General features: G+C 39.7%; 1 protein-coding gene across 1 annotated transcript in view; it reads right to left on the minus strand.

Annotated features, from left to right (window-relative positions):
- Window positions 1-25,475, minus strand: part of slc6a11a (solute carrier family 6 member 11a) — a 31,990-nt gene extending 6,515 nt beyond the window's left edge. Inside the window, 7 exon segments of the mRNA XM_052129677.1 lie at window positions 2,139-2,242; window positions 2,392-2,526; window positions 14,628-14,760; window positions 15,006-15,093; window positions 23,697-23,837; window positions 24,338-24,479; window positions 25,314-25,475. Of these exon segments, the coding sequence (XP_051985637.1) occupies window positions 2,139-2,242; window positions 2,392-2,526; window positions 14,628-14,760; window positions 15,006-15,093; window positions 23,697-23,837; window positions 24,338-24,479; window positions 25,314-25,475 (905 nt within the window).
- Window positions 25,476-26,039: the final 564 nt, after the last annotated feature.

Consider the following 26,039-nt stretch of genomic DNA (forward strand, 5'->3'; position numbering starts at 1 on the left):
ATTACTCTGAATGGTGCCAAAAACAAAAACCATCAGTGAGCTGCTTTCAAGGAAATGCCTTGTTGATGGGAGAGGTCAGCGGAGAATGGCCAGATTGTTTAGAGCTGACAGAAAGGCTACGGTAACTCTGATAAATACTCTGTACAATTGTAGTGAGCAGAATAGCATCTCAGATTACACAACATGTTAAATCTTGAAGCGGATGGGCTACAACAGCAAAAGACCATGCCGGCACTGTATTAGGACCATAGTGTACCTGATAGTACAAAGATAATTTTTTTATTTTACTGTCCCAAAACATGGTGTTGCATGAAAAAAATAAAAGATGTAATATATTTGTATTTTTAGTTTAACCACTGGCTGTTAAAAAGTACATGGATTTGAAAAGGCTACATGTAAACCACAAAAGTGCAATTATCAGAACATGAACAAAATAAAATATTGTTTTTTATGCTAAATAAACTTTACTATTGGACCATGCAAGATTGTTAGGAAAATAAGACCTGTGTTGTACATGTTTCTCTGAGACGAGATGAACAGCATGTGAAAAGAGGTGCTTTGTATTTTTATTTTTGCATAATGATCTGTTATTTTTAACATTTTGACATTTGTAAATTTTTCTTTTTGAATCGCAATCTATTCAAACTTTTTATTCTAAGAAAATATCTTGCTTAAAGGCCAGATAGGTAACACTGAAGCTATTGAGCAGATGTGTCTAAAACATTCACAAGAACCTCTGCCCTGAGCATGAAAGTTAACATTTACATTTAGTGACTTACAAACTTTTGTACAGCTCTCCTTCTCTTGTAAACAATATTAGCTGACACTTTTATCCAAAGCGACTTACAAATGAGGAATATAGTAAGCAATTTGTCATACAATTTTCAACAACATCTGCAGTGTTGTACTGCCAAGCTCTAAAGGTGCTGGAGTAGTATAGGTGCTAGCGCAGAAGAAAGAGACAGAGAGTGCTATTAGTGTGGATTCGTTAAGTGCTCACTGTAAAGGGATTAAGGGATAGGAGGAGGCGAGAACTGTCTTAACAATATAAACAAATTCCTCCCTCTGTCTCTCAGGCTGGGGAGCCTCCGGCATGAAGTACACACCCCCGTGCTGTACGCCCCATCTGCCGGCAGGTCATCCCCGCCTTCCTGAATCTGGGAGGGGACAGGAGGAGGGAAACAATAGTGATTAAAATAGGGGGTACTTCCTGTGTCATTGTAGTACCCCCAACAACAAAAAAAACACTGTAACATTTAAAAGAGAGGGAAAAGGCCAACGCGGAGCAGAGAGAGAGAGAGCTTGGTCCTCTGCCACTCTGCCACTCCGGCCCCTGGCGGACGGAAAGCCCCGGCGCATTCTCAGTGGATGGTAGGGGTCTCCCCCGTCCCTGGCAGCGGTAACCGCTCCAGGCGGTTGATTGGGATCCCCTCCTCCCCTCGTGGTCGGCGGCCATTCTAGCGCTTCCAGGCGGCCGGGCTCCTCCATCCTCCGGCAGATGGCCGCAGCTGCTCTGTTGGGGAGGATGGTAGTGGCGAGGACTCTACTACGGCATATCCCTCCTTCCCAGAATTCGGCACCTGTGTAAAGGGATTAATGGAAAGGAGGAGGCAAGAACCAGCTTGAAAATATAAATAAGATTTTATGACAAACTTAACCCAAAGACAAACACACACACATATATGATGGTCAGCTGCCCGTAAACGCGCTCTCTCTGTCGCACCACCGTCCGCAGCCGGCCTTTATCCCTCTCGGAGGCTTGATTAGCCTGATAAGGGGCCGGGTGTGTAGAATCACGACCCGGCCCCACCCTCCGCCCTGTCACACTCACAAAACAGATGTCTTTTCAACTGGTTCTTGAATGTTGAGGTGATAATCAGCAGATCGTGTGAAGGTTGGAAGCTCATTCCACAACAGAGGAAAATAGAAAGTGATATTAAGGAGAATTACAGGTGATTTAAATTAATTTAGCTGAATAGACAAAGAGGAAGTAGAAAGCAAAGCTTAAAAAGCAATTCAGGTGTGAGAGAATGTGATATGACTGATTTTAATAAAGATATGACGTTTACTTGTTTTATCAGCTTTATCAGTTCAAGTAAAATGTCATGCACCCATCTCATTATATGATATCCACTCACCTATAGCAGTTATTGTTATATTTGTTGTAGCTTCCGAGAGAGGTGAGATATCCAAGACATATTGCATAAGAGTAGAAGATCTGTGTACCAGCATCTATCCATACCTTGTAAACAAACATGAAACAATATATTTCTGAGAGAGTACATATTTATATTCCATTGTTGTTGGCAGTATTACAAATTAAGAGATAGTCTTTATTATACTGTAAATGTAGACAATCTCTGACCTATTTTAAGTCTACATGGTGTCTACCTGTGGATCAGCTAGCCGTGTCAGATTTGGGTACATATAATAGTGGATTCCATTGATGGCACCAGGCAGAGTTACCCCTCGTAGGAGCAAGATCAGGAGCATAACAAAAGGGAATGTTGCTGTGAAATAGGTTGCCTGTGCACAAAGCAATGTCATTTTATAGCAAACCGACTTGACAGTTTTCAGTGTTCTCTAAAAATATTATTTCTGTTAACAATAGTTAAAGGTGCACTCAGTAATTTTTTCCTCCGTAAAAATGTTAACGCCTAAAGACATGAATTGTAATTTTGCAGTATATGTAGGAAATCATGACCACTCACATTAAAAGGAAGGTTCCAGTTTATGACAGGGCGAAGGGTGGGGCCGGGTTGTGATTTTACACACCCGGTCCCTTATCAGGTTAATTAAGCCTCCGAGAGGGATAAAGTTGGTGAATCCACCGCCACCCCAAAAGACACAAACACACACACATGACGGACAGCTGCCCGTAAATGTTCTCTCTCTCTCTATCGCACCACCATCCACAGTCAGCCTTTATCTCTCTCGGAGGCTTAATTAGCCTGATAAGGGACCAGGTGTGTAAAATCACGACCCGCCCCCACCCTCCGCCCTGTTACACAGTCATATCAGTAACCTTATTAAAGATGTTTTATTCTACATGAAGAGGTCTGCAAGAGAATTCTTGGCTTAAAAGCAAAATGCGGAAATGGCAGGACGGCTGAGGTTAATATGATGTATTTATATCTATAAAGCGCATATATGGGATTACATAATTCATAAATCATATCTTGCAAATTCTAAATGCGATAAAATTTTGGGGGACAATGTATTTTTATTTTTTTCTCCCCTTTTTCTCCCCAATTTGGAATGCCCAATTCCCAATGCGCTCTGAGTCATCATGGTGACGTAGTGATTCGCCTCAATCTGGGTGGCGGAGTACAAATCTCAGTTTCCTCCGTGTCTGAGACCATCAATTCAACCATCTTATCATGTGGCTTGTTGAGCGCATTACCGTGGAGACATGTGGAGGCTTCACGCTATTCTCTGAGGCATCCACACACAACCACACCCCACTGAGTGCGAACAACATTATAGTGACCACAAGGAGGTTACCCTATGTGACTCTCCCCTCCCTAGCAACTGGGCCAAGAGACTTAGGAGACCTGGCTGGAGTCACTAAGCATGCCCTGGATTCGAATTCACGACTCCAGGGGTGGTAGTCAGCATCTTTACTCACTAAACTACCCAGGCCGCTGGGGACATATTTTTAAAACCATGATGGTTAAAACAGCTATTTGTCTTTTTTGTGTTGGGGCCAGTGAAAATTTTGCTAGGGCCAGTAAAAATCTGAAGCAATGGCCCAACCGGGCCAGTAGAAAAAATCCTTAGTGTTGAGCCCTGATACTACTCACTTAGTCTCAGTATCCATCCTGTTATTTGACACTTTCAATCATTGATTAAAGTAATCATGGCTGACTGTGAATAAAAAATTTCTACAATGGCATTTGAAACGGAAAATTATTGATTTTAAAACGATGCTGCATCCAAGCCGCTAGGTGTCAGTGTCCAAGATGACACAAAGACAAAAGTTAGTGAGTGCACCCTTAACGCAATGGGCTAGTTGCACAAGACACCATGATTGACTTCTAATTTAGAGAGTGTGTGCATAGCTACTTCTGGTTTTGCTAGGCGCCGGTCTAGAGACTGCTGAAAATTGCAATTTTATATGATGTGTTTACAGAAAAGGGTATTGCAACATCGCAATTAAGACACGGGAAGCCAATCTCATAAACGCATAAACAGTGTATTTATTTAACACTGTTGTTTCCCACAACCACGCTGAACACTCTGTAATTGGTAGGTGAAATACACTTGATACAGCGGTGAATCCCTTTTGCACACAGTCTCCCCCTTTACACACACATTCTGTACATGAAACATTCAAGAACAGCTCTCAATGCAAGCCAGTCAAATGTATAACATATCAAATTTCTGCATGACAACAACCATGTTCCAAGGCTGAATCCAGCTCCTGATTTTCCAAAATAACCGTTCCACCTTAAAAAATGATGGGTGGCATATAGGGCCTCCCCACTGATCTATCAGTGGGCCTCCAACTTATTTTCATTGGCAGTATTTTTTAAAGGTATAGATGCACTGAAAATCTGTCGGCAGGTATTTGAATAGACTATCGACAGACCTTTTTAATATTATTTTCACAGCGTAATGTTTTATTAAACGTTTCTATAAAAGGCACGTGACAATGTTTAAGCTAAGGAAGCCTGCGCCTTATGTAAAACCCATCCCATATTCCATATTCATGTGAAAGTCTGTGTAAATGTGACATTAGACAATGTTTGCTATTGAGATTTGATTTTCTTTATCACTTTTTTATGAATAATTTAACGTCATGAGTGAACAATACTCACATACAGTAAATATCTCCTACTTTTCCATGCTATTTTTAAAGGCTTTAATAAATATGACGCCATGCTGTAACGTAGAAAAGTTGATAAAAGTATATAATAGTAGCGTTGCACTTGCTTGTAGATGTCTTTAGCTATTAACCCAAGACCATGATAAACATATTGGTACAGTATATGTCTACAACACCTGTATGTAAAACTAATATTGTAGGCTTTCTTTTATCATATCCACTACAGAGCAATACAATTTAATTACAGTATACGCCTAGTGCCAAAATACATACACTCTAATGTAAAAAAGACTAAAGTTCTTGACAGTCTGAGTGTGTTGTGGGCAGTGGTGGGTAGTAATGTGCTACATTTACTTGAGTAACGTTTGGTGGGATAAAATTATTTTAGAGTAGGTTTAAAAGTGGGCACTTCTTACTCTCACTCAAGTAAAATTTACACTGGGTGGCGTTCCTGTCGTTACATTACTGGGTTTAATTTTAATTGATGCCTAATTTATTGAGAGATTATTGAATGGGACTTTTAAAACAGCAGAAGTTCTCACAGCTACGCACACTGCTGTCACAGACTGTCACAGACTGTCACTCAAGTCATCACTGCAGCAGCATCAAACTCTTCAAAGTGAAACAATGTCTTTGCTCCGTACAGTGAAAAAAATTATAGTTTTGTCATGCAGTGCATTCATTTAACACCAAGAAAAGTGTTATGAAAAGCGGATATTTCAAGATTAAAATCAATTTAAGGCAGCACTCTGAGGTAAGTTTTGGCTCTGATGATAATGTGGGCTTTTCTGTGAGAATGTGATGGTAATTTTCAGGGTGATAATGTAACTGGGCTCTTATGACATTTAAGTGTACATTTTTAAATCAGTGCAGCGATATATAATTGCGCTTTGTCCCCCCATCCCACATGCCACGAGCAGCATTTAAGCATTTACCCCGCACCCTCCCGTGGTTCTGGCAACTATTGCAGGTACTTCAGGTGATTTAAATATAAATCCATGTAAACATCCAAGTTAAGTGTAAAAACTTGCCTTAGCTCGGCTGTTCGCATGATTGACAACTGGCGCGCGAACAGATAGTATTTCTGCATGTGCACCACAACAGGCGCAAGGTGATCTGTAAGTTTTGCCTCTCTATATGTTAACTCTATAAAGTTATAATTGGGTTCGAAGAGTGAGCAAGTAATTGACTCATTGGAATATTTGGAATATAAAACGATGCTATCCTCAGCCTTAAACAGATCCTCTACAGACAAACCTTGTCTGCCCATCTACAGCAGCGTTGTTAATCTGCTCTAAAGATAACTCCTTTCTTTTACGACTCCGCTCCATCAGACTCGTTTCAAGTACCAGACAACTGCAACCTTTAGATGTTTCCATTCTGAGAAGTAATTGATAAGTCAAATTGTGGTGTTCTGTCCACTCTGCAAGATCATAGCATTTACCTTCAACTCCCTTTTAACCTCTGGGTCATCATCATTGAAAGTCAGATCACTTGTGAGAAACAATGTGTCGCTTGGATTCCAGAGAACGCAAGGACCATCAACCCATCGCTTACTGTTCAGAAAATGTTCCACCTTTAATCCACGAGATGCATCGTCTGCTGGATTTTCTTTAGTAGGAACATATCTCCACTGTTGAGGTTGTGTCACGTCTCCTATGAAAGATACTCTATTAGCAATAAATGTATGAATCCGTTTGCTCTTGTTCCAAATGTAGTTAAGGACAGTCGTGCTGTCAGTCCAAAAGACTGAATCTTCCAATGGGAGTTGCAACTCCTTCTTCAACATGATGTCAACCTTGACTGCCAAGACAGCCGCTGTTAGTTCCAAATGAGGTATGGTCACCGGTTTCAATGGTGTTACTCTAGCCTTTCCCAACAAGAAAGCTACATGTACCATGCTTGCACTATTTAGCATCTTAAGATAGGTGACTGTACCATTTCCAACTTCACAAGCATCAGCAAAGTGATGTAGACAAGCATGAATGTGTAGTCCAAAATCCATGCGTTTAAAACATCTGCTCACCTGGAACTCTGCAACTTTGTCCAATTTGAAAATCCAGTGGTTACATTGCTTCTGGAAGACTGATGGTATGGCACCATTCCAGCCTAAGTTTTGTCTGCACAACTCCTGCAAAAGCACTTTAGCAGGCTGTAAAGGTATTCAATGGAAAGGAGGAGGCGAGAACCGGCTTGACGATATAAATAATAGTTTTAATGATAAACTTAAAAGACAACATAAACACACACATGACGGACATGTCCGTAAACGATCTCTCTCTCCCGCACGATCCTCTGCAGTCAACCTTTATCCCTCGGAGGCTTAATTAGCCTAATACGGGACCGGGTGTGTAGGATCACGACCCGGCCCCGCCCTCCGCCCTGCCACACAGGCAAAATAAGTGGTGCTAAAAATCCCATAGGATCATAGATAGAGCTTACTACAGTCAGAATACCCCTCCTTGTACATAAATTGAAAGGTGTCGGTCTCCACACTCCATTGAAGACCTAAAACTCTTTCAACTGACAATTTATCTCGATCCAGATCTAGCTGCTGTATATCTTTTGCTCGGTGCTCCCCAGAAACTGACTGCAAAACTTTGCGACTGTTGCTGATCCATTTCGTCAAATGGAAACCTCCTTTTTGACAGAGAACAGTGAGATTTTTAATCATAGATATGGCCACTTCCTCAGAAGAGACACTCTTTAAACAGTCATCCACATAAAAGTTGTTGTTGATGGTTTCAATTACCTCTGCTGGAAAGTGTGCTTGATTGTCTTTTGCTGTCTGTTTCAAGGCATAGCAAGCACAGCTTGGAGATGACATGGCTCCAAAAAGATGAACAGTCATCCTGAATGTACTGGGTTCTTTAGTCAATTCTCCATCAGGCCACCACAAAAAACAAAGAAAATCCACATCTTCGTCAGCCACTTTGACTTGATGGAACATTGCTTCGATATCAGCTATGAAAGCTATTGGTTCTTGACTGAATCTCATCAATACACCTACCAAAGAACTGGTAAGGTTAGGGCCTTGCAACAATTGACTTTTAAGCGATATCCCTTTATTGAATTGATTGTTAAGCAGCTCCTCCAAATTAACAATATCAATTCTGTTAACAGTAACAGCAGAATGCCCAATTTCATTCTTGTGGTCACCGTTTTCTTCCACGGTCCCATTGACGACCCATCCCAATAGGGTTTTAATGGTGAATGGCCCATTACCATGACTGTTTATTATTTCATATGGTTTCATCACATTGGAAGCATTATTTCCAATCAGCAAATAAATACCTGCTTGAACGTATGGTTTCTTAACCTCATCCAAGTATGACCATTTAGATAACTCCTCTTGAGTAATGACGTTTTCTGAGTTAACAGGCATCTTCTGCTGTGTGTATAGAGCAGGAAGTGAGAAGAAATTATTGGTATTGATACCACTGATTTCAAGTCCATCAATAACATTGCAGGACACAGATTGTTCCTGACCCATAGTCATGCATTGATAAATCATGATCTTGCTTTGGTTTATATTTCAGCATTATATATAATGTCCTTCTGGGCCATTTTCATGTTTTCACCATAATAATTACTAGAAATTATTCCAAACCGCTCCTCTTATTGACAAATTCATCCAGGTCTGACAAGAGCCCTTAGAGGGATAGTTCACACAAAAATTTTAATTCTCATTATTTACTCACCCTCATGCCACCCCAGATGTGTATGACTTTCTTTCATCTGCTGAACTCAAATTAAGATTTTTAGAAGAATTTCTCAGCTTTGTAGGTCCATACAATGCAAGTGAATTTGTGGCAGCATTTTAAACAAAATCACCTAAGTCAGCATAAAAGTAATCCATATGACTCCAGTGGTTAAATCAATATCTTCAGAATTTATGTGATATAAGAATGTGTGGATGAGAAACAGAGAAACAGATCACTTTCACATTCTTCTTCTTGTGTTTTTGGTGATTCACATTCTTCTCTGCATATCACCCCCTGCTGGGCAGGGAGAAGAATGTCTTGCAAAAAATTACTAATATGACAAATATAAAATAACAAATACTGTTTCTTACCCACACCTATGATATCAGTTCTGAAGACATTGATTTAACGACTTGAATCTTATGGATTACTTTTATGCTGACTTTATGTGCTATTTGGAGCATCACAATTTTGGCCTGTAGAGCAAAAATATTCTTCTAAAAATCTTAATTTGTGTTCTGCAGAAAAAAGGAAGGCTGAACTATACCTTTTAATTGATAGCCATAATTTAATATTCCGTTATTATTTCCCTACCCTCATGTTGTTCCAAACTAGTGTGATGCTTTGTATTATGTGGAAAACAATATATGTTAGACAGAAAGTTAGGGACTGACAGTCTCGGTCACCATTCACTTTCAAAATATGGAAGAAAAAAAACATTCACTGAAAGTAAATAATGACTCAGGCAAACATTCTGTCTACCTTTGATGTGATATGAGAATGTGTGGATGAGAAACCGAGAAACTGATCACTTTCACGTTCTTCTTCTGTTTTTGGTGATTCACATTCTTCTCTGCATATCCCATCTACTTCGTGTTGCATGGAAGAAAGAAAGTCATACGGGTTTGGAACAACATGATGGTGAATAATGACAGAATTTCCATTAATAATAATAATAATTCTGTAATAAATGTTAAATTTGTATTATGTAATGGAATATAAGGGGGTTAACATCTAATATGTCATTTGTGAAAGTAACGAGTTACTCACTACTTGAGTACTCTTTTAATTGGATACTTTCTTACTCAAGTAATTATTTATGTTAGTACTTTCAGTACTTTTACTTCAATTTGAGTAATAATGTTAAAAGTAATTTTAAAAGTAATTTTACTTTTACTTGAGGTTTTGGCTATTCTACTGACCTCTGGTTGTGGGATAGAATTAAACATTATATAATTTTCTATATATATGAATCCAAGAACATTATATAAAATAGGTCAAGTATATCTTGCCAATAACTGAATACAATTAATAACATACTCAAAAGAAGATGGTGATGGGTTTGTGTAAATTATGGACTAATGGAATTAAACATCATGCTTCATCATCAAGATATGAACTTCAGTAAAAAAATCTAAAAAATCAGAGAACATTGTGCCATAGAGAGACTCACACACTAACGAAATGAGCAATTATATCATAATCTGATGTGTTATGTTTGAAATATGATCTTGGAACACCGCCACCAACAGGTACAAAATATGCCACATATTGGCATAGCCCATAACTACATTATTTCAAAAATTCTCAAAAATCTAAGATCGTGGTGGCATAGAAGGAATCATACACTAATATAAATATAAATTTTATCATATTCTGATGTGCCATTATTTAAATATGATTCTCTGAACACAGCGAAACACAGGTACGGTATGTGCCGATTGTACCTATCTGCATAACACATAACTATATTATTTGAAATATTCTCCAAAATCTGAGATCGTGGTGGCATAGAAGGACTCCAACACTAACGAAATTCATAATGACATCCAGTTCTGATATGCTATGTTTGAAAAATTATCCTTGAAACACCATCACCCACAGGTACAGTATATGCCGGTTGCATCTAACTGAATAGCTCATAACTAAATTATTTCAAATATTCTCAAAAATCTGAGATTGCGGTGGCATAGGACTCATACACTAATGAAAATACGTAGCATTTAATCAGCTGATCCTGTATCTGGAAGAACAAGCAGAGTTTTAATTTTTATAATCCCTATCACTATCCCTAACCACTTCTCACTATATGCATTACATGTGGTACTGGATAAAGACGATGCACATAATATTTTGTTTGTCATTGAAGTGCTAAAACCAGAGGAAAGGTAATTTTACAACACATATACAATTAATTGGTATTGTATGTTTTGATTATTTTGTTTACAGTAAATACTGCTAATTTATTATGTGTAAATTATCTTTATTGGTTTAAAGATTACTGTTGTCAAGCTTGAAGGATTTAACCAATATCTAGCAGAACATTTTTTTGGCACTGGATTACAGAAATTTGTAAAGGTAAGTAGCCAATTATACAGTATATATTGGAAAACACAATGAATGCCCAACAGTTTAATGAAAACAAATAATTAATATAACTCTCCAGCCAGAAGACGTATCTTCTCAAAATATCAAATAACTTCTGAAGGTTTGGAAGGAATTGGCAGGAGACGTTTGGAATACAAATGTTATTATCTTGTTGTTTTTTATTGTATGTTATTGTAAATAAATTCTTGTGACTGGAAACTGTTGTCTGCCTGATTTCTATATTGGTGAGAAGTGGCTAGGTTTAGGGATAGTGCTGGGGTTATGTGCTTAAAAATACCCATTATAAAAAAAATTCACCTCTCCTACTTGTTCCTCACAGGATCAGCTGAATAAATTTGTAGAATTAAACGTATTATCAATATATAATAAATATTTCTTTAGAAAAAAAAAAAGATACGTTTTAGACAAAGATATTTTTGAAAAACGTCCAAGTTACTAGTGTAACCCCCGTTCCCTGATGGACGGAACGAGACAATGTGTCGATTGTAGTGACACAAGGGGCTTCTTTCGGGAGCCTCAGATACCGCTGAATATGAAAAAGGCCAATGCAAAATTGGTGAACAGAATTTGCATGTCCCGCCCCCAGACATATGGGTATAAAAAGCGGGATGTCGATTATCGACGTTGGGTCGATTGTAGTGACACAAGGGGTCCCTATTCAATAGCGCTACCTACACTGACCGTGTTACGTGATCTGCTAATGCTGGTGCTGAAGGCTATAGCATGCCAAAGGCGCATGAGCATCAGACTGCACGTAACCCTCCCCGATGCCCCGCTAAGACGACATATTGTTTTTATTAGGTTCCCAGCATCCGGCCAAGGATTCCCTTGGGGGGTGAGAACAAGCGACGTGGCAAGCATGGGAGCAAGCCTCACCAGCCGCGGCCTTTTCTTTATGTTTCTCCCCATAGAGTGTTAGATGAGGCTGGGGACATCTAGCTATAACACACATCGGGGAAGGCGTTCTCTGGGAACTCCTATTATTTCAGGGGGAAAAGACCCCTTGGAGACCACATCCTGCCAAGGCTGGGGGAAGATTAAATGTGGCGAATACCTTACATGGGTTTTTAGGCCACATGTGGAAGTGATGTGGTGGTAGATCCTACCTGATGAGAGGGAGGAGTTTCTACAAGCACAGTGACCGGGGGGCAGAGGGGACTTCCCAAGGGAGACGTGGGTCCGTCGGTAGGGGGACCTAACCACGGAAAATACAAAGGGGCATTAATCCAAGAAGACGAACCCTGTGGAGCACCTATTCCAGTGCAGAGTAATTGGTACATGTAGTGGGTCTGGTCGGGAATTCCTCCGCTGAATTCGCAGACCAGAGTGCTAGGGAGGAAAAGACATCCAGGGAGCGTGAGTTTAGTGGACTCTCCTGGGAGAAACAGTGCACGTGATCGCCTCAGTGAAGGGGAAGGAAGCTAGCGCAAGCAGAACACCCGGTCAGTCGTCCTGTGTTACAGAATTCTACATGCTCGACCTGACAAAACACGGGTCAAAACCGACTCAGAGATTGTAGAATCTCACAAAGGTATTCGGTGTCAGGGCAAAATCAAGACGTGGAAGTACACGTCCTTCAGGTCTACCGCTGCAAACCAATCTTTCTTTTGCAAAAGGGTAGCGATTTCCACGCGCAGGGTGCTGGCTTTTTCGCCGAGCACCGAGGTGGGGCGGATGCTGCTGAAACAGGGCAGACCGGTCCAAGCGCTGCGTGAGGGGCACTAAAAGGATGATTGTTTTTGACATACCCTGTGGGGCTTCGCAGCAGTGGGGACCAGGTAGTGTAGTGCGTCGGGAGGCAAAGTTGCGACCTGAGGCATGTGTGCTGAGAAGGGACTCAAGGCACTTTCCTTGCTCCGCGTACCCGGTAGGGGGCAGGTTAGTGACTGAGGAGCAGGTCCTGGTAAGGCGTCCTCTGGACTCGTCAGAACTGGCCGATCGGGGTTGTGAATGCTGTACAGATGCGGATATGGAGGTGAAGTTTCTACGTCCGGGGTGCCACTTCACCTGTAAGGTTCTGTTGGCTTCCAGCGCCGCCCTGACCCGAGGAACCAAACGTCTAGCCATGAGGGTTGAAGGGAGGACAGAGGGTTCCAGTCCAGGCCCACGCTCACGGTGGCCCGGGCAAGCATATCGGACATCTGAGCATCAGCCTCAGACTGGGTTGGGAAGCCCGAAGGTGGCAGCCCAGCTGAGTCCTCCATGTCAGATGCTGCGACGCTCTCGATGCAGCGGCTACATCATCATCCTGCTCCATGGCTCCAACGTAGACGTCGAGCCCGGACGGAAGCAATTGAGCGTGCTGGGGGTGCGGGTGGTTTGTGGGGATTTACCCGGTGAAACCGCGCACGTTGAACTCCCCAAATCGCCTCCAACGCCAGCTGGGTCAGGAGGAGTGTTTTAGAGGAGTGCTGCTCTTTTAAAAGACTGTCGAAGCGCACAGGGATGTGGACTGCACTGGCGTGCAAAGGAGGGAGAAAGCCGCTGGCAATGGGCCGTAGATCCAACAGGAAAGCTCTCTAGAGGTGAAGTGGAACAGAGTGAGGCTTCAGCTCGCTGAACACACACAATTGCTTGGCTTCGAAGAAGAAATCTGTCTGAACAGAGGCACATCCCTTTTATACACGCATGTCCAGGGGCGGGAAATGGAAATTCTGTTCGCCAATTTGGCATTGGCCTTTTTCATATTCAGAGGTATCCGAGGCTCCCAAAAGAAGCCCCTTGTGTCACTACAATCGACATAACGTTGAGTGAGTGACAGAAGGGGAACTAATATTTTGATCATGAAATATAGCTGCAGTAATTTGATGCTTTCTCATCAAATTACTGCATCATTTAATTTGAAAGGTTTCTCGTTGAAAGCAGTGGGTTTACCGGTGGACCGGTATCTGAAATCCTGTTTATCACTGTGTTCTGAGGATCATATTGAAATAATGCCACATCAGAATATGATGAAATTGATAATTTGTTAGTGTGTGAGTCCCTCTATGGCACCACACTATCGGATTTATGAGAATATAAATACCATGGTGAATGCATTTGGTATAATAAACTAACAATTAAAATATTATACAGCATTAATCTAGGTTAATGATTCATTTAAATATACTATTGTTCATTGTTAATTACCGTTCATAGGAGGCATACCTATTTGCACGTTTACGATTTGAATCATGGTATATTTGCAAATTAACTGGATACTGATGACGATGTAAATCGAAAACATCTTGTCTTTGCACTTTTGCACTTTTTGGCCTCTCAATGAACTAAAATGGTAAGACTTTTTCTACACATTGTGTGTGAGCTTCCCCTCTCTTTTGGACTATAGGCCAACTTATACATGCTTACATGTTATGTAAAGTTTAATATGTTAAATGAATGCATTTGAACTAACATAAATTAACAATGAACAATAGTATATATATATAAATTAACATTAACCAAGATTAACAAATGCTATGAAAATTGTTCATTGTTACTTCATGATACCTATGCATTAGCTAATGTTAATATATACAATTGTATTGTAAAAGGTTAATAATTATTAATATTACTACATAATATTAAAGTACCAATGTTTATTAAGCATTTCTTAAACGTATATGTTAATAAAGTGAACTCGTTAACTAGACATTTGGTATACCATTTTTTAAATGACAGTTAAACTGTCATTAATCTTAATTCTCAGGTAATGTAAGGACTTTAACCTTCCCAGTAGATTTCACGCCTCTCCAGATGCAGAAGTAGACCAGGATCCAGACAAGCAAGAGAATAAGCGCCAAGTCCCAACTTACTGTCCCTAAATTCTCTATCCCGCTGGACATTCGCAAAACTCTGTAACTGAACCCACAGAATGGAGTTTTCACAGTGTAGTTGTAACAGGCATTCATCTTGTTGTTGTTAATGTAGCACAACTTTGAGTTGATTGACAGTAAATGGCAAAAAAGTATTAATTTACAGAGGTGTTCTGACTTATCACAAAATATAAAAAAAATATCAATTAAAATAAATAATAAAAATGACAAGTCATTGTTACTTTTTACGTAGCGAAAGACTATGAGGTTTTTTTTTTCTCTTTTGCTCACCGCCAGAACTCAAACACTGAGGATGTGGCATTGAGAGGGGACGTCCACTCTGAACTGGAATTCTTGCCACCAAGCACAGTACATGCATCTAAATCAAGACAAACACAAAATACATATACACAATAACAGGAGAGCTTAAATATAATTCAGAGGATAGAACCCCAATCCTGAAGAAGCAATTGTAGCCCTTAGTGTTTCAAAGAGACATATAAATATTGCCCCCCCATCCCCCCCTTTAAATTTTGATCTGGATAATGACTAAAGTCTGGAAACAAGTTGTCTATATTTCTGTATTGTAAGGTATTATTAAATGAGTGACGTTTTTCCTCGCTACACTCAGTTTCGTCAGTAGGCTTCACCCTAAGCTTCACCCTAAGCTTTACACTAGACTGGGCATCAGTAACTGATGCTGATATAGTTGAAATAGTATTCATAGTAAGTGATTAGAGAGTTCAAGTGTACATGCTACAGAGAGCGCTCCTAATCTCACCTGTATTTCTCATATTTCTTACAGGTAAGCTGATGGTAATTAATACTGTAGTAATGCACAACAATATTTTGTTTCTGTAGAGTATGTGTGTTGGTACCAGAGACATTAAGAAATGTTGAATTTGACTGTGGTTAAAAGTGTGGGATGACCGCCATGTGCTCGCACATGAAATGGCTGATGGCAATGTGAATAACTCCGGTAAAAGCTAGTCACTTTCCGGGTGAGCTAAAGTGAGAGAAATAAGTGCTTAGAAGCACGTGTTAACAGGCCTATGTTCACCTTGCTAACATGTTAATACCTCAGCTAGTGTCATTCCCTCAACCATTAACTTTAAAAAGAGCATTTCATGGTGTATTGTTAGTTAGAGATTGTTTCTGACTAAGTGTTAAAATGTTTTTTTAATTAATTTTCTGTGAAAATAATAATGTGGAAGAAACACAGTAACGGATGTTGGGTTAAACATGTTAGTCAAATAAAGTCAGTTCATAAGCATAATTCATAGTTAAAAACTGATTCAAACAAGGAACAAAGCAGTGATAAAAAGAGTAATAAGATAAGTAAATATAATAATTAATGCTGGAGTAATGTGGATGTAATGAATTGTTCATTTCACGGATATGCAGAGTTTATGCATTACTCATCTGTATTCATGTCAAAGAAATATAATGTGATACTTTAATGTTGTTTTCCATACGTTTATGTCATGACAGAGTGAGTACTGAACATGTTTAAGTTTTTGTTATCATGTTTATGGGTTTAGAGAAGGTAACCTGTGTCAAGAGTATTGTGCCCTGTGTCATGTATATGGGAAGATGTTTGTACTATAAGACGTATAATTGTTTATAGGAAAACGTGACGCTGATATAGTTAAAATAGTATTCAGTAAGTGATTGGAGAGTTCAAGTGTACATGCTACGGAGAGTGCTCCTGATCTCACCGGTATTTCTCATATTTCTTACAGAAATAAAAGTGTTGTACCAATAGTGGACGCCACATCATTCTTAAAAGTGTAACATGTTTTGGCGAGCCAGCCAGGAGGAGACGACGAAGTGACCAGCACTATTAATCCCCCCTCCTTCCAAAAATTAGAGCCTTCAGCAAATGTTAGTGAAATGGACGTCAAACAGCTCCTGCGTGATCGAGTTAGTGCAGCTCTATGGCATCTAGGGGAAGTGTCTCTCATGGATGTCTGCAGGCAACTGAAATGTGATGGCCTGGACAGTGGAGAGCCCTGCAGCAAGACATGGCGGGCAATCATCAAGATGTCACAGAGTATATTGGATGAGGTTGAGGAAACTCAAGAGACCGATGAAGTCAACCAGTACTGTGCTGACCTATCAACATTTTTCGAAAGACAAAATAAAAGATGTAGTCAGCCAGACCAAGAGTACCCATCAGGGGAGCCAGCTCCAAAGGAAGGGCTGGAGAGAAATTTCTCACTACACACCTCTCTTCTAAAGACTACAGATTCTCCACTAAGGAGAGTATTGCGGGAGGAATGTGAGACCTTTGCCTATGACAGTGATGATGTGGGCAGTATACCATCTCTTAAGATGCACATCACCCTCCATGATACTAGCCCAGTACAAAAGACCTACCTGTCCATCCCAAAGCCTCTGCACAATGAAGTTAAGGAGTACCTGCAGGATCTACTGAGAAGAGGGTGGATCACACCCTCCCGATCCCCTTATTCATTGCCTTATACATGGATGGTAGTCTTCGTCTTTGTGTCGATTTTAGAGAACTGAACCGCAAGTCAGTCCCTGACCGCCATCCAATACCAAGGTTTCAGGACATGTTGGATGCACTGGGAGGGAGCTTGTTATTTTCGGTCTTAGATCAGGCTCAAGCATACCATCAGGGTTATCTGGATGAGGAGAGCCGTCCGCTCACAGCTTTCATCACACCCTGGGGCTCTACGAATGGGTGCATATACCCTTTGGCCTGAGCTCAGCACCCGCAGATTTTCAGAGGAGCATGGAGCACTGTTTGGCCGGCCTGAGAGACACGATCTGCCTCCCATACCTGGATGACAACCTGGTACACAGCAGCAGCTTCGAGGAACATTTGGAGCATATTCGTCTTGTCCTTCAGTGTTATAGAGAGCATGGTGTGAAGTTGACACCGAAAAAATGTGAACTATTTAAATCAAGTGTGAGGTTTCTCGGCAAGTTGGTGACTGGAGAGGGGTACACAATTGACCCCACAGAGATGGCTCCGGTGAGGGCTCTAAAGGGACACCCGCTACACCCGCTACTGTGAGCGATGTGCGCCAGATGCTCAGGTTCCTCTCCTATAACAGACCCTTCATCCCTAATTTCTCCCATGTGGCCAATCCACTTTATAACTTACTAACCATCCCGAACCCCGAAAACCACACTCCAGACCTGAACAAGAAGAGGCCCACGAAAGCTGGAAAGGAAAATTAGGGTCATGTACTATCCCGCACACCCATAGAGTGGACCAGCTCCCATCAGGAAGTATTGAATCAGCTGATATATGCATTCACAAAGCCCCCTGTCCTCGGATATCCCTACTTTGCCCAGCCATTTGTGTTACATTGTGATGCATCCCAAGTTGGCCTGGGTGCTGTGTTATACCAGAGACAGCAGAGGAAGATGAGAGTGATAGTCTATGGCTCCCGCACCCCCCGAGTCCATTGGAGAAGAAGTATAACCTGCACTATGGGAAACTAGAGTTTTTGGCGTTGAAGTGGGCCATTTGTGAACGTTTCCAGGACTACCTGTACCATGCTTCATCATTTGTGGTATATACAGACAACAACTCGCTAATGTATGCGCTCACTACAGCATAACTCAATGCCACAGGACACAGATGGTTGATGGCAGAGGTTAAATTGGGCTGGAGCGCACTGGAGCGCAGCTCCACCTCCTCGGGTCCACAACACACCCTGCTCAGCTCCGTCTCCTTCAGCACCAAATATTGTTATTCCACTTGAATAATTTTTTATCTCCTGACTCCTGACAAATACATGGCATATGAGACTGAATAATTAGCAAGACTACACAGAGACACCCAGGCTACATGGAATTATCAGACATCATAAATGCATTAATCGCTGATTCAGCACCCCGCCCACAACCATCAAGGGAAAACTGTCACAATTCTAAGCATAACAGCGACGTTACCATGGAAACCCGCTAACGGCTAGAGCGATCGAATATATCCTGCTCCTGTCTGTAACTTTATCTCAGTGTTTCTCAACTGGTTTTGCTTCAGGACAGATTTTATATTGGACATCAAGTGTCGACCTGCCATAGATTAAACATAACCTGTATTTAATGTATCCTGAGTTGCATTTCCTTTTATGTTGCATAGTTTTGTTCATGGTTTTTCAGTACATGAACATGCATCAAGTGACATTATTTTTGTTGTTGATGTCAAAATCTACAGAAAATGTACTTATATGGGCCCATTATTATCCCATTTGTTACCTAATATTACATTTTTATACACAGAAGGAAAGGCTCCTCATTACCATGGTTAGGTCAGTGTGCTAGTCTTAAATAATAGTAATAATAATAAATGTATGTATTTATGAAAAATACATACTAGCTTAAACACATCTTGAAACTTTAAACTGCCACTGTTGATGTCTACATTCTATCTTTAGATTATTTCATATGAAACTGAAACATTTTGTCAAAATATAACAGTTACATTTACTCATGTAAAATCCTGAAACAAATTTGTAAAGGTGATGGTGTGTAATATTTTAATATTGTGTAATAGTTCATATTTTTAACTATTTTGGTTAAGGGGCCACATCGGGTTTTAAGTAGTGCATGGGGTTCCACATTGTATTGCTTTTGAGATACAATGTTCTGCATTTATTTGGTTTTTGTAACTTTTAAGCCCAGAAATAGTTGTGTACTCAATTTTCTGAAGTGTATCTGTGACTAGTGAGACTATTCTGCAATTGCCTAAAGAATTGTATTGCTCTACAAAGATAGATACTTTTCTATCAAGCGTTAAAAAACTCAATAAAGGCAGAGATTATACATTTATTTTGCCAACTCTACTTCCCTGTTCATTTATTATTCAGTTTGAATAATAATTTTAAAAAATGTATAGAACGACTAATGTTTGTCGCAAAGCGGACGAGTTTACTCTTTTTTTTCTTTCTAAAACTTGTCATGATGCGTTTCTCCTCGATGGTTTTTCAACACTCAACAGAATAACACAGGCTGCATGAATATGATAAATAATTACTGCATGAGTTACATTAACATTCAGGTGCAAAGGGACTTCAACGTTTCTAAATTGCACAAATAAAAAATACATTTACATATTCGTCTCTGGCTTGCAATATTTTCAAACATGTTAATTTCATACATTTTCCGAGGGTGAAATCCATTGCCTGCCTGTTAACATTCAAGATAAAAAATAATAATAAAATAAGTGAATTGTAAAGTATTTGTCTTTGTTTGAATAACTACTCAACCCTAACTTACACATTAATACTGGAAAAAGAGCCCCTTTGGTGTAAAAACACATTAAGTCATTTTACGGCGGGATTTAAAATGATGACCATTCACCGTAAATTAGGGCTCCCCCTCCCAACAAAAGCCAATTTAACCACTGGTTGACGGAGTTGGCCGATTATAACTTCACCATATGATATCGCCCAGGCAAGAACAACTCCGATGCGGATGGGTTGTTGCTGATGCTAGTGGACATGGAGGATTACATGAACAGCTGTACTGTTGAGGCCAGTCCAGATGTAATCGGTGCATCTATGGAAAGAGTGGAAAGGAGAGACCCTTGTTGGAACATTGGGGTGATCCAGGTCAGCGCCTTGAGCCTGGTGAAGGATGATAAGACAAGTCAACGTCTCACTCTGGATCAAATCTGCAAGGCTCAGGAAAAGGATGAAGTCCTGTCAAGAGTCCTCTGGTATCAGCTTAACTTCACTGGCCAAATCTCATCAACCACCCTGCCATGCAAGTATGCACTTTACAACATCAAGAAAATCAGACCTGTCTGTGCAGCTCTTGTCATATCAAGATTTGACTACTGCAGTGATCTGTTGGCCGGCCTCCTCAATAACACAATTAAGCCATTTCAGTTGGTCCATAACGTGGCGGCGCGTCTCGTCTTCAACTAACCAAAAAGGGCCCTTGTCACCAAATCGTAAGTCACAGAACAGGAGGCCAAGTAGAACTAAAATAAGATCAGAGAGCCCTGCAGTAGCTGTACTGCTGAAACAGTGGTTAAAAATGTGTATTTGTAGGAAAAAGTGATGCTGATATAGTTAAAATAGTATTCAGTAAGTGATTGGAGAGTTCAAGTGTACATGCTACGGAGAGCTCTCATGATCTCACCTGTATTTCTCATATTTCTTACAGAAATAAATGTGTTGTACCAAGAGTGGTCGCCGCATCATTATTAAAAGTGTAACACAATTAACCTAATTTGATTAAATACTCAGAGATCACGAAACATCTGAGTGATATTTACATAACCGATAAACTATTTTTACAGGGCTACATTAGCATGGAATGCAAAGATCATTTTTTTTTCAAACTAATATCCTAATTTGCTTCCAATAGCTTGCTGATATTGGATTCTGAAAATCCATGGGAACATATACAGATAAGAAGATTTGAAACAACTAAAATCGTCTGAGACTTTTTGTTTTATTTTATTCATTTTATTTCTGGCTTGACTTCAATACCAACAACCTTACAATCAACTACTGGAATTAGCTGTGCTCTACATATCAGTTCTATCCAGTGGTGTAGTGACTGAAGAGGTGGGCATACTGTGAATTTATCGAGGATAAATGTCCTTTTCTGTGTATAGTGAAATGGCTTTCCCATTTACAAATATAAATTAAGATGATCCGATATCACGAGGAAAAAAGGCACCACTGACAGCAGTAAAAGACTGGCTGATTTTGCCAGGGCTTCAGCCCCGAATGTTTTGAGTGTAGCCCCGAATGTATTTTGAAAAGTTGACTGACAAATATGAAACTGGACAAAAGCCTATGTAAACCCCCGAAATCATAAGTTGCCTTATTTCATTGTGCTTTGGCTTTGCACATACTGCATACAGCCTGTAAAAATAGACATAGGCATAATCTAGCCTATAGAATAAGTTCCTTTGCTGTCGGTAGCCTATGGGCGACTCCGTTTCTTCCTCTCTGTTGAATATGCGGCAGGTAGGGGAGGAGCTTGCACAGTCGTTGACATCAACAGTCGTTGACATCAACTTACGTTACTTGGTGGCGAGTTAACAGCAGTTAGCAGGAAAGACAGCAAAAATGAAGCAAATGAGGCTTTGGGGATTTTTCCGAAAGAAGTCAGTGGGTAAGAATTCACATTTGTTTTTGTCCTTAAGGTCTGAAGATTATCATCTGGCCCACAGTAGGCTAAACCTCAACTCTCCTAACCTCAAGAGGTGGACTAGCGACTAACATTTAAAGTTGTAGCCTATAGTTTCTGTGTTAGTGTACCTGCCTACCACACCGTATACGTTGGTTCGAGTCCCGTGCGGAGCGTATTTTCATTATTTATCAGGTGTTGTTTTAAAAGTATGTGTGACTTGTTTTGTTATATTAGTTTGTAGGAAATATACACTTTGATTTGATTAAATGGTTTTGTAGAGAGTAGCAAAGATGAGCAACAGACTGAGGAGCAGCAGCAGCAGCTGTACCAGAATCAGGCATGGAAACTGCTAAAATTAATCAGTCACTTTACTTTAGATAAAGTTAAAAGTGAAACATTGTTTATCCCAATGCTCCTAATGATCCTAATGAAAGGATTTTGACAGATGAACATTGAGAATTATATACAGTTCGATGCCATGGTGTGTCAATGAACTTAGACTGAAGTCGTTCATGTATTGCTTAACTTAGGATCTTATACATCATTTTGACTATTTATGTAAAAAATATAAATTATTTATATTCAATATTTTTTTACCTCACTGTACTCACTATAATATAACTCTTTTGTGATGACTTTATGTTAATGTACATGAAAATTCAAGAATCATGATAGATATTAGGGCAATCCCACTGATCTGCTCTTCCCAATACATTTTCTTCAATGGTATTGGTCTACAATTATGTAGCACTTGATGAATTAGTTGTTTGAAGCTGATTTGCAATAAGTTATGTGCTGTATGTGTTATTTTGAGAGAGGATGAGTTAGTCGAGGATAGTAGTGGAAGATTTAGGAACTGTAGAAACAAGTATTTGAGCAAAACTCAAAGAATACCCTTTCACCAGATTTGGACTACAGAGAAGTGGTTGCTAGTGTGAAAATAAAATTGTCTGGGCTAAGCCCCGGACGTCCTTCAATGCTGGAAACGCCTCTGACTCCAGCGCTGCTGGCACGTAAGCATTTCACAGTACAGTAGACGCTAGAAATGTCCCGCCCCTTATTGAAACGGAAAATATGATTGGTTAAAAAAATATCCAATCGCGTTGGTAGCTCAGCTGAGTCGAACTGTCAATTATGCCCGTACCTTCGGTTCCGCGCTCCCGCCTCCCGCTGCTACGGGCGCAGTTAGAGATAATTTCTGTATACGAATTAAAAAAAAATAAATAAAACAAAATAATAATAATCACAATTCCCTTCAACGCTGCATCACCTCAGTATAATTACCTGCAGCTTGACCATTACAGAGATCAACATGAATCCGGTCCATAATCCTGGAATTCTAAAGTTCATGTTTAGCCACTCTCTTTCTGGGTGTTAGGGAAAGTTCACCCAAAAATGAAAATTCTGTCATCATTTACTCACGTTATTCTAAATCCATATGAATTTTTCCCTTCCATGGAACACAAAAGCAGCAGAATGACAGAATCAGTCATCATTTACTTTTATTTCATGGAAAAAAAATATGCAATGAAAATGAATGGTGACTGAGACTAACATTCTGCCTAACATCCCCTTTTGTGTTCCACAGAAGAATGAAAGACATGTGGATTTTGAATAACATGAGGCCAAGTAAACGTCATCATTTGGGTAAACATCAATAAGAGAAAACTTGGAGAAAACTTATCCAGATGAGCCAGAACCCTAATGAAACAATCCTAGAATATATATATATATATATATATATATATATATATATATAAAAGTATATATATATACTTTTTAAATTTTTTTATTTTTTTTTAACATAATCATTTCATATAGTTAATCTGACCTTGAACCAAACGTATGTACCTGTGTTCCACAGATTGTTGCAGCTGGCCCATGGCAGTTCTACACTGAAGGACAAGAAAAGGTAAAGGAAGGCCCAAGCTATGATGATGATGTAGGTGATGCAGCTATAGACAATTATAAGTTGACTGGCATAGCCAATTCCTGCAAAGTATGAGTTGTGTTAGATTTGATTTTGTTTTGACAAGAATTTGAATTGATGTGCTCCCTATAAATAAGAAAAATACATAATTTTATAAAAAAAAGACTAATACAAAATGTATAGTATAAAAAAAGAGAAACAGGAAATTGAATACACAATTAATTAGTAACTCATTGACCAGGACAATGTTGGCAAATGTATTGGAGGCTGTACAACAGCAGCATCTGTAATTACCAGTTACATATTAAATGTAATTACTTTGTTTGAGATTACAGTGTTATGTTTTTTAAGGTCAGGTTATGTAACAAATTAAAGCATCTAAATGCAAATGATGCATTATGTATGCTATAAATTTAATTTAAATTAAAATTTAATTTGTGGTGTACACAAGTGCTACACCTATGTGTAGAGAGAGGTTGCAAAAATGTAACTTTCCCACTGCATACAAATCCTTCCTTATTAAGGAACATTATGCATGCAAATTGACAAGTCAGTGACCCACCTTCAAAAAGAGGGCAGATCTTTCTCCAACAAGTGATGCCTCCCTGACTGGTGTACTGACCCAATGATATCTCAAGCACAAAAAGCGGGATACCACACATAAGCAGGAACAGGACGTATGGAATGAAAAAAGACCCTAAGGATTGAAGAGATGGTGATCAGTGAAAATGTTCTTTTTTATTTCAAGTTCTGGCAAATTAACTGAAAAAAATAAAACAACAATGTCTTTTGTTTAACCCTAGGGACATTGGGGTTAAGCATAACTGCATGCTCTATTAACATATATATTTTATTTTCACTTGGCCTCCTATGAAAAACCCACACTTCAAATGGTGATGTGAATGTTCTCTTTAAAAAAAAAAAAAAAGAAAAATGTTGCATATTTATTGCACATCACTAAGGTTAATTTGACCTCAGGTAACCAGAATGTCTTAAACGCGATAATGAATTGCACAGTAGGCAATACTGAAAAAAATGCTAACCTACTGTAGGTAGTACTGTAGCTATGTAAAATGCTTCATGTAGTAACATCTATACTAACTGGGTTCAAGTAAAAAAATATATTATTCAACATAACTGAATCAACCTGAATAAATTAGGTTACACCAACAAAACACATAAAACATTTTTTTTACAGGAGACTGTCAGTGATCTGGAGAGAGACTTTGTGCCTTGTTGCAATGGAACCACCAGGTGTCACTCATTCTTGATCGCAAGGATCAAGAGTGGACATACTCTAGATGTGGACGAGTGAGATAAAATAAGAGGGTGCTGTTTCATCGGCTGTCCTGAATGAAAAAATCAAAGCTAAAGTATGTGGAGTAAGATCAATAGGGGGTGACAAGGGCCATCTTTGGTTAGTTGAAGACGAGACGCGCTGCCACGTTATGGACCAACTGAAATGGCTTAATTGTGTTATTGAGGAGGCCGGCCAACAGATCATTGCAGTAGTCAAATCTTGATATGACAAGAGCTATATTTTTATAGCAAAGATATGGAAACCTCCAGACATTTCCAAGCCCAATGATAAGTCCGATTACAGTCAGCAGAAACTCTGTCTTGTTTGCCCATTGGCCTCTCTCTCGAAGACTTTGATCAGTCTGCTGGTTCCATGCCCACCTGCTGGAAGAGCCTGCCATTCTCATACTAATTTTAGTGTTTGGGAGTCTGTGTGTGAATGCTTACATAGGACTGTGTGTGCGATTCAAAGAAAAGACATGTTAATATCTGAGGTTCCATTGGATTTGCTTAGCCACAGCTTTTATGCATTTCCAAGTGGGCGGTCACCTTCTTTATCCTGAGGGCGAGAGTAGAGAAGTGATAACTTGCTTTTCCGTTGAAGCTGTTAGTTCTGCGACTAAAAGCATTTGAATAAAAGAGGTTTCATCTCAGCAGTATAGCTAGCCTTCAAATGATGGAGTTATGGAGTCAGTTATGGTGTGATCTGTGCAGTTCTTCCATTGTCCTTTGTTATTGCCATGATAGATTCTTAGGTTTGATAATGTTTCTTGGTCTTACCCTTGAAAATACATGAACATGGCAGCTGCAAGACTATCTATCTCTGTGCCTTTCTTCTAAGTTTTGAATGCTTGTAGAGGACTGTTTAGACAGGGTTTAAAGTGTTAGGTGTTAGAAGGATGAGAAGAGTATTGCTCAAGGCACTGCAGATTACATATGCTAACAACAGTGCAACATGCCTCATA

Source organism: Xyrauchen texanus, chromosome 7 (assembly GCF_025860055.1).
Source record: "Xyrauchen texanus isolate HMW12.3.18 chromosome 7, RBS_HiC_50CHRs, whole genome shotgun sequence".
Classification (NCBI taxonomy): domain Eukaryota; kingdom Metazoa; phylum Chordata; class Actinopteri; order Cypriniformes; family Catostomidae; genus Xyrauchen; species Xyrauchen texanus.